General features: G+C 38.3%; 1 protein-coding gene across 1 annotated transcript in view; it reads left to right on the top strand.

Moving 5' to 3' along the window:
• The window catches only part of XRCC4 (X-ray repair cross complementing 4), a 279,731-nt gene extending 275,857 nt beyond the window's left edge, over positions 1-3,874 (top strand). The window contains exon 8 of the mRNA XM_004703650.3: positions 3,271-3,874. Within this exon, the coding sequence (XP_004703707.1) occupies positions 3,271-3,382 (112 nt within the window). The 3' untranslated portion in view covers positions 3,383-3,874. The remainder of the gene's footprint in view (positions 1-3,270) is intronic.
• Positions 3,875-10,640: the final 6,766 nt, after the last annotated feature.

The following is a 10,640-nucleotide window of genomic DNA, read 5'->3' as shown; positions in this document are numbered from 1 at the left end:
CCCCTCTGCAAGGTATGTCCAGTTGTCTAGAGATGGGCATTGGGTCTCCATCACACGCCACAGTCTTCTTTATGATTTTCAGAATTAAAGTCTTAAAATAGCGTGTATTGATTATAAAAATGCTCATGTTTTTTTGGTTGTGAGGAGAGTTAATTCTTTTGGCGTATTATACCTATGAAAGTTATAGAAGAATAATCTACATTCGTATAACAAGCCTTTACCAAGCACCTGTTATATGCTGAACCTTAAAAGGGAAAGAGTAAAAAATCTACCTCTTAAACTCCTCATAGCTTTTTGAAGATGGGACTTAACAGAACATACTTCCTTCAGTGCTGTAATTCATAGTGGACCTTCTTTTAAAGCTGGTTTTGTGTTTTTGTTTTTTAACTAAATTGATAGAGCTCCATGTTTTTGTTGCCGTGTCTAGACTATGAACAAAATTACAGAGTTTTTCCATGTCTGACTTTTTAATTGAAAGAATTCAATCCTCTCTCTTTCCTAGCAGGAGAAAACGTAATAGGGATGGGGGGAGGGGCAGGGGAATGTGTAATGTGGGGTTGACAGTGAAAACTTATACATGTAACAATTATACCTTTATGTGGTACTGTATCACTTTCTCCCTCCTCCTGTACAACTTATTTTTAGGTATTGTGTTACATGTTACAATAATGGTGTCCCTGTTTATTGTTAATTTTATCATTGAAAGTTCCAGAGGGTAGAACTTGTCATTTTGATAATGTATTAATGCCCAGCACCTTGGCATTCCTGTGAGGGTGATGCTGTCTCAAGTTGGCTTGCTCAGGATAAGACCAAGCATGTGCTTAATGTCTACTGGCAGCCAACGGTGGTTACTTACAGGGAATCAGAAGGCCAAGGTGGATACATTCCTGTTAACCTACTGTTTACTTTGGCGCAGTTTTTTAAATACTAATAATCTAAGCAAAGATGTTTTAGCATTTTAATTGGTTATTATTTTGATTCATCTCTTCTATTAGCAGGAACTCTATGCAGTATCAGCAGCTATTAATATTAGCTACGATGTGTTCTATAGCCATTTGCAAGCATTTTCCCTTACCTCAGCTCATTAAATCTCCAGGCTACCTCTGAGGCACATATTATTATCCCCATTATACAGATTGGAGATAGAAGTCCACTTAGTTTAAATTATTTGCCTAAAGCCACATAGCTAATAAGAAAAATCTATGTTCAAAGCTATGTTCTAACTTAAAATCTTATGCTCTTTTAACTACCCCAAACAGCTGCTATGATTTATCCTCTGCCTTTGAAGTTAGTTAGAAACCTGAATGATTACTGAGCATTACTGGGTAGACTCAACCTAAATATGATTGTTACTAGATTCAGCTTAAATTGTTACTGATAAATAGACTTATTTCAGTTTCATAGAGAATCACCAATTAGGTTTATAGAAAGGTATAAACATCGCATACTAAGCTTTACTTCTGACTGAGCTGTGTTTCTTTGCAATGGCAATTAGCAATGATCATTGTACTGACTAAGCTCATTATCTTAGGACACAAAGGAAAATGAACATATCTATTGACCCATTGATATAATATTGAACCTAAATAAGATTTAGTTTACTACCAAAAGATTGTAGATTCCTTAAATAAGTTCAAGCCAACACTCAACAACAACTGCTATAAAAGTCACACTATCTCTATGAGGATTATATTTATCCAAATTCAAGGAAATCCAATCATTACAACTATTATTCAGATTTATGTACCAACCAATAAGTTGGTGATGAAGAAACTAAATAATTTTACCAACTTCTTCAGTCTGAAATTGGTGAAGCATGCAATCAAGGTGCATTGATAATCATTGGAGATTCGAATGAAAAAGTTGGAAACAAAGAGGAGGGAACGGTAATTAGAAAACGTGGCCTTTGTAGTAGAATCAAAACAGGAGATCCAGGATAGAATTTTGTGAGACTAACAACTTATTCATAGCAAATATCAGGGGTGTGTCTCCGCACAAAATTTATTCAATCTATATGCTGAGCAAATCATCAGAATAGCTGGCCTATATGAAGAAGGATGTTGTATCGGGATTGAAAGAAGGTCTGTTAACAACCTGCAGTATGCACGTCACAACTTTGCTCAGTGAAATAAGGAAGCCTTAAACACTTGAGGGTGAAGATCGAGGATTGCAACCTTTCATGTGGATTACAACTCAGTGTAAAGAAGCCAGACTCCTTACAATTGGACCAATAACTAGCATTATGATAAATAGATAAACACCTGAAGTTGTCAAAGATTCATCTTGCTTGGTTCCACAATCACTGTTCATGGAAGCAGCAGTCACGAGATCACAAGATGCATTGCATTAGGGAAATCTGCTGTACGAGACCTCTTTAAAATGATGTTTAAAAGCAAGGATGTTACTTTGAGGACTAAAGTGTGCCTGACCCAAACCATCACCTCTTATGCATATAATGCTTGGCCATTGAGCAAGAAAGACTGGAGAAAAATTCATTCATTTGAAAAATCAATTCATGGTGTTGACAAAGAATGTTGAATGTACCATGGACTGCCAAAAGAACAAGCAAGTCTCGCAAGAAGTACAGCCAGAAGGCACCTTAGGTCCAAGTGGAACTTTGTCTCGGGTACTTTGGATATGTTATTAGGGGACACCAGTCCCTGGAGAAGGGCATCATGCTTGGTAAAGTGGAAGGATAGCGATGAAGAGGAATCCGGTCCCTGACAAGATGGATTGACACAGTGGCTGCTACAATGGGCTCAAACGTAAGAAAAATTGTGAGTCACAAGACCAGGCATTGTTTCCTTCTGCTGTGCACAAGGTCGCTATGCATCTGAGGTAACTACCAACAACGGCAACACGATCCTTAATTCTAAAAACATTTATAATCAAATTGAAATTCTTGTGGCATAGAAATTAAAGTGTATTTTAGTAGGTAACAAGGGAGCAGACTGGCTTGAAAAGTATCTGCGACCTTGGCATACAATGACTACCGCACAGAAGACACCGCATTTCTTGACCTCGATGAGTCCTTTTGTAGACTTTTTGAGTTTTTGCTAATGTAGAATAGAGACAGATTAATTATTTAGCTGCTGAAAAAGTTGAATGCCTTTTATCTTCCTTTCTTTATGACTAACACACAATAGTGAAATAATTCCCAAAGCCAATTCTGAAAACAGGATTTAATTTATTTTATGAAGTATCACATAATCTTCTCATATATTATAATGGATTTATTGTTTTAATTATCTTGATTTTCTTTTATTCTAGGTCTGATCCTTCAGTACCTCAGATGTTGAAAAAGGAAGGGAGCTCAACTGAAAATATGTCTTTAGAAACTCTAAGGAACACCAATCCGGAAGACCTCTTTGATGAGATTTAGCTGTCTCAAAAAAAGTGCTTTGAAGTTCACCCAATTGTGTTTTCTATTCATTTTTTTAAACCAAAAAAGCAAAATTTCAACTCAGCAGCAGCTATTACTGTACCTTACAACTTAATTACATACACACTGAGTTGAAACCATTGTGCAAAATGGATTACACATGTATGTGAAGATATGATTTGATGACAGTGGCACATTATGCTAAACTATTCATTCAGCATGCCTATAATTACATATAAACCCCAGACTTTTTGCTCCAGAAGACACATTTATCCTTATTCAATTCGCACATATTATATGTGGTAGCTGTCTAATGACCTGTCTAGGAAGATTTGGAAGTGGGACGAAAGAATTTTTTTAGTCCATAGTTCTTTTCTGAATAGTCATATTCATAACAGTGATGTTTCAGCTTTTTTATTTTGGGTATGATATATAAAATCTATTTTTAGTTGTACATGAACAATCTGATAATAAAATGTCTGGTGCATTGAAGTTTTTTTATATACATAAAATTTGTTATTTAGCCTAACTTGTTTTCTTTGTACAGTAATAGAGCTTTATAGGGTGCTTATTAATGTAAAGTTAATATCTCTTTGGTTTGAAAAGCCTATTTTTAAAGAATTATTGATAAAAGATGTTTATGTTACATATACAAAGGCCCTCCAAGAAGACAAGGACTTTGTTGGTTTGTTCGACAATTTTATCTCACTGTATCCATGATCTTACAATGTCATCCCTTTCAGTTCGGTTCATAACAGTAGCTAGTACTGTCTGAGGGTCATGAAGTGTGATGTTTGTACGATCCATTAGTCCATTGGATTACTTGTTTCCATGAGTCTTCAATTTGTTTGACTTTTCTTTCTTCTGGACTTGAAGAGATCCATAGTTGCACCATAGATAGCCACTCATGAGCTTTTAAGACCCACTTACTACTCAATAATATAGACTATAGAACATTGTTTCTGTGGACTGTGTTATACTATTAACTTTAATGTCTCCCAAATTCTTGACCCTGAGCCCCCAGACGCCATGACTCACTCCCTGAAGGTATTTGATTATGCCTAAGAAGTTTTCTTAACTTTCCTCCTGTGTACTTCCCACATTCATGAATCGATTGGCAGCAAAGTTATCTACATATGTACAAATAATCTCTGTGAAACCTATATATAGTCATGGGTTTTGTCCCTCTCTTAGCATGATGAATTAATACAAGGAAGTAATTGTAGTAGGTATGTAATTTTGTGTCAACTTGAAGCTATGAAAGTGTAGGAGTAGAGTCTCGTCTGTTAATCAGCTCACAGCCTGATGGACCTCCTTTCTCATGAGGAGGGAGGGTCCTGGGAGTCTCTGCTCTCTCTCTGCTTTCACCTTCATGCCCGCAAGCCATGCTAGGATCTGCAACAGTCCTGTGATGCGTCCCGTCATTGGATCCACAAGACTTTTCACCCACCAGCCTGGGATCTTCCTCCATTTTTCATTATTGCTTGTAGCTGAGTGAGTCTAAAGAGGGACTTATAGACTAGTATTGGATGTATGGACTTGCACTATACTGGACTGGGATGTTTTCTGGTATATAACTACTTATTGATATAAAGCTCTCTTTTATACATATGAGTATTAGTGGATTTGTTTCACTAGTCAACCCAGAATAACAGTATTTATTCAGAAAGTTCTAGTACCTTTTGTGATAAATTATAAATTATGTATATATATATAAATGCATATATATAGTGATAAGTTTGACAATACAGAGAAAACAAGAGAGCAATTATATATTATTATTTATATCCAGAATAAGATTTGACCAGGTCAATAAACTAACAAAGCATTTTAAATACAAATTCTATTTCATTTCATTTTCATAGTGGCTTATATTTGAGAGGAAATTAAAAATATAAATGTATAACATAAATCTATATAAAATACACATTTCTATTTAGCCATATTAGAATTTCACTATAATAATTGAACTTGCTGTAATCCAGAATTTATCTTGGATATCTCCAAGATTTTTTACACACAGTACCAGAATCTTAAGATAATATTATCTCACCGGAACACACCACAAATGAATGCAGTGTGTCATTAACTTAAATCAGTATATAACTGCCAGTTATACTCTGTGTGTGTGTGTGTGTGTGTTTAAGTGAAAGGGAAGAGGAAACAAGACGAAGTATTCCCGCACTAGTGATGGACTAGATGTGAGGCGAAAGTGTTTCCTAGGCAATTGTAACATGCAGAGTCTAGGCATTTCATAATATTTAGAAAGCCTTGCCTGTGGTTTTCCAGTACAAGCAGTCTTTTTAACCATTGCTGTGCATAAGATTGATTCAGTTGTTTAGAACAAAACTTATTAAGCCTATAATCATGGATTCTCCTTTATTTTAATGTGGAAAAGTTAATATATTTTGTTTCTTTGCCCTGTGTAGATAGATAACTGTATGCACTGCTTTACTCAATGGTACCTAAGTCAATTCTGACTCAGAGTGACAAAGTAGAACTACCCATAGTGTTTCCCAGCCTGCAAATCTTTTACAGAAGGAGTCTGCCACCTCTTGCTTCCATGGAGACCCTGCTGAATTTGAACCACTGACCTTTTAGCTTCATAGCCAAGCACTTTAACAACTGTGCCATCAGGACTCCTTAAGGAACTATACATTTGATATTACCATGTCCAGAGCCTCATTCCATGCCAAGGTTTTTACTCACATTTTTCTATTGTCTATATTTCAAAACATTGTTATGTAGAGAAAAATGAACCGGAGAGCAACTTGGCTTTTCTGACCATAGTGCCCTCAACTCTAAAACAAGGAGACTGCGTCACTGGAGTTTTGGGGTTGCTTTTTTCCAGCTTAATTTTGAACAAGTCTTGTCCTTTGCATCATATAGTGTAACTCAGGCCCCACTAGGGAAGGTCATGAAAGAAAAAGTTGGTTCTCGGGAAGAAATGACTTTCATACATAGTTTTTTAAAAGGTCAGGAAACTTGAATATATTTTTCTTAGTGGTCTATAAATCATAAAATATTAAACTGTGTATTTGAACCAAGCAACTCATTATTGAGGAAGTTTGATTCAACAAACGTTTGTTGTTGTTGTTGTTGTTGTTAAGGGCCATGGAGGCAACACTGACTCATAGCAATCCAGTGCACAACAAAATGAAACTGCCAGCCTCGCTGTCATTGCTGCGTTTGAACCCATTGTCACAACCATGGTGTCAATCCAGCTCATTGAGAATTGTCCTTTTTTTTCTCTTTTTTTTTTCTGACCCTCTAGTTTATCACACGTGTCTTTCTCCAGGGAATGGTCCCTCCTGGTTACATGCCCGATGTACATGAGGTGAAGTCTCGCATCCTCACTGCCAAGAAGCATCCTGACTGTAATTCTTAGAGGAAGCACTTGTTTGTTCTCTGGCAGACCATGACACTTTCTATATGCTCTGCCAACACTGTAATTAAAATACATCAGTTCCTCTTCATTCTTCCTTACGCACGATCCAGCTTCCACAGGCCTATGAGGCCACTGAAAAGACCGTGTATTGGGCCAAGCTTATGCACAAAACACACAACTGGACCATGTAGAAAATTTAAGGATAAAGTTGTCTATTTTCACAAAATACTGTTGAGTGAGCCAACCTATGTTCTGGACACTAATGGTGTGGCAGTGAATGATACAAACAAGTGCTATGTTCCTATGGAGCTTGTTAAGTGCCATCAAGTCAGTTCCAACCCACAGCGACCCCTTACACCACAGATCAAAACGCTGCTCATTCCTACACCATCCTCACAATTGTTCCTCTCCTGAGCCCATTGCTGCAGCCCCTGTGCCAGTCCGTCTCACTGAGGGTCTTCCTCTTAGGTGCTGCCCTCCACTTTACCAAACGTGATGGCTTCGCCAGGGACTGGTCTCTCCTGACAGTATGTCCAAAATATGTATAACAAAGTCTTGCCATCCTTGCCTCTAAGGAGCACTCTGGCCTTGCTTCTTCCAAGACAGATCTGTTTGTTCCTTTAGCAGTCCAGGGTAGTTTCAACATTCTTCTCCAGCACCATAATTCATATGCATCAAGTCTTCTTTGATCTTCCTTCTTCAGTGTCCAACTTTCACATGCATATGAAGCAGTGGAGAATACCATGGGGCTTAAGTTCTAGAAATGAAATATGTAGTCTGCTCTCAAAAAATTGAATATATAGGAGGGATTGAAAGAAAAGATCTGGTACTAAAATCACCATATAATGAGTTTTCATTTCAAATAGTAGAATCCATAGAAGAAAGATCACTGTTAAAGAAATTGAGAAGCTCTGTTAAATGATCTGAGGGTAAGGCTACCTTTTGCCTTGGAGGAGAGAAGATGCAAAGCTAGGGAAAGGTGTGGGGTAAATGCCCACGTGAATCCTTGTCTATCATTAGAATGAAAGGGAACCGGTTCACAGGTATCCAGGAGGATGTTCACCGTTGACTTGTAGGAGCATCAACAGCGAGCCAAATGCTGTAGTAATGACGTGTCAATGATTGAATCTGCAGGTCATATTTAGAGGGAAGGTATAGACCTCCAAGGAGACCTCCAGTCCTGACTTTCATACCTTTCTGGGGATGATAGAGGAAGGGCCTTCACTGAGCAGAATAGCAAGCAACTCCCACCTTTCCAGCTCTGCCATCCTCGTATTCTGTAGTATTTGTAGAATCCACTTTTAAAATAGTTGATCTCTAACTTCATGAAAGACTTCGTGAACTTATCTACAAGTCATGGAATCATTTTTGTAAGACACATCTTATACTCCAGTAATTTTATAATTTGATAATCACAAAAGAACTGTTCATCCATTTATAACAATTGTCTGAATTAAAATTTGTCTCAGTTGATCTGACAGCTTCTAATAAAACTGCTCAAGAGTGTAGATCTCATTTGAATGTGTCTTATCAGTTAACCTAAAATGCTGTTCTTTATATTTCAGTAAGTGGGACAAGGTGCCATGGACAAGACATTAAATGAAGCATTTTGTGATTGCTCCATTAACTGGCCACCTACAATCTCGTCTTGACCCCCAACTCTTTTTACCTACTCAACCCCAACCACGCCTTAGCCTCATTGCTACTCCATGTCTCCTTTCACCTATCCTCAGATCCTCTCCGCTATTCACGATTGTCCTTTCAATCTGATTTTCCTTTCGCCGCTATATGAATAAAGGTCAGTCTGGTTTTTAATAGCCTTATGTTGGGTTTTCCCTTCCTCTTTCCAAAGCCTGTTTCCCAACTTTCCATCTCTCAAGTTCATAGGAAACTTGCCATTATCCAGACGTTTTCTGATTGTGGGTCACTGTGCCCTGAAGGACTCCTGATCCTGCAGGAAAGGAAAGAGAGATTACCTAGGGTGTTCCTATAATGGGCAGGGGCATTTTGTCACCATTACTTCAGTAAAGGAAATATAAGCTCTCATGAACCATGTACTTTGGCTTGAGAGACAGCCTCTAACTTAATTACTATCTTAGAAATAATATGACCAAGAAAAATAGGCTCTGGGAGATAGTGAAAGCCCATTTTCAGAGTCCCCACGTGGATTAAGCCTCTGGTGAATCCCCTCGGACCATGGACTAGCCTTACCTCAGTGTGCACTGAGAAGTGGACTAAGTTTACTATTGTCTGCCTTCTTTTGGAATGAAGTTCTTCTGTGTTGGGTTGGTTTTTGTTTGGAGATTTTTGTTCTGTGCAGCGGGTAGTGGATATGATTTTGTTTATATTAATTTTTAAAACTTCCTTGAGTCTATGTCGACTCATAGAAACCCTGAAAGACAAGCTAGATGTGCCTCTGTGTGCTTCCAAGACTAGCTGTTTACAGGAGTGGAGAACCCCATCTTTCTCCCATATGAAATCCAGGACAGGTAAATATATAGAGGCAGTAGTTTCTTGGGGTTATGACAATGGAGATTGGGGGGAGTGAAGGGATAATAATAGATTCAGTAATAAAGAAAATTTTTTAAAATTGGTTGTAATGGTGATTGTACAACTCTATAGTATATTTAAACCATTGATTTGTATGGTTTGTGAATAATATGTCAAAACTGTTAGCGTATAGTTTAGACCAGATTAATGGATTTTGGTTATACATGACTGTTCTAGGAATCTGCCTCATCCTGTGTTTTGTTTCTCAAGGTCAGAGACCAAGTCTTGGACACAGCTACTTTACTAGAGGTTATGATCAATCATAAGGAGCTGAAAGAACAGGAAAAGCCAATGCCATGGTGTCTTGTCAATCTGAACACCCTTGTGGATAACTGATGTTCTATACCACCATGACCTTCAGAGAAATCTTTTCAGAGGTTCTGAGAAGGACAGAGATTAATCTATTGGTTGTGGTCTCCCATCCGTCAAGGGTAGCCTGGCAGAATTGGCTCCATCCTATTTCCAGGTTTCCATGTGTGAATTAGAACCCTGGTGCCACAGTGGGTTAAGTGCTTGGCTGGGAACAAGATTGAAGGTTCAAACCCACAGAAGAACGATGAGACTATTTGCTTCTGTAAAGATTTACCATAAAGACCCTTTTCTATAGGGTCTTGTGAGTCAAGATCAACTTGTTGTCAGTGGGCTTTGGTTTTGTCTGATCATATAGCAGGTTCGTGTAGGGAACCCTTATGCAGTCTCAGAGAAGGATGAAGGCGGGAAACGAGTCATAACGGCTCCTGCAGCACAGAAGTAGGACTAAGCCTGCCTTGAAATTGGGCCCAGAAGATTTAGAAGCAGTGTCTAAAAAGACTTTCCAGACTCACTGCCATCGAGTCAGGGCCAATTCAAGGCACCCTGGACAGGGTAGAACTGCCCCTGTGCGTTTGAGAGACTGTAACTCTTCTATGAGAGTAAAAGCCCTGTCTTCTCTGCATATCGGCTGGTGGTTTCAAATTGCTAACCTTGTAGTTATCAGCCCAACTCGTAACCACTTAGTAAGCAGGCTCCTCCAAACAGTGGATAAAAGATGTTTAGTATAATTTCTTGCATGTAACCCCGCCCCACATCCCACCCCCAACTGTAGATGATTAGATAAGGGCAAGAAATGTGAACCATAGTCTACCTGAACTTTGGTCAATGAAGAGATGAATTTTTAAGTTAAGAAAGATGACAGAGAATGAGGGAGTCGAACAGATTGGCAAAGGGAAGCAGAAGGGCCATACGTCATGAGTGGATTAACCAGAACCCGGGCTGGCCTGGAGTCTTTTTGTTTGTATTTTAAAACCAGTTTTAGTCTATGCATATCTTTACAAGTTCCTG

This window comes from Echinops telfairi, unplaced genomic scaffold (genome assembly GCF_000313985.2).
Source record: "Echinops telfairi isolate 266 unplaced genomic scaffold, ASM31398v2 ScPeMD7_7469;HRSCAF=8507_1, whole genome shotgun sequence".
Classification (NCBI taxonomy): Eukaryota; Metazoa; Chordata; class Mammalia; order Afrosoricida; family Tenrecidae; genus Echinops; species Echinops telfairi.
Note: the sequence above shows the minus strand (reverse complement) of the source record. Positions and strands in the feature narration are given on the sequence as shown.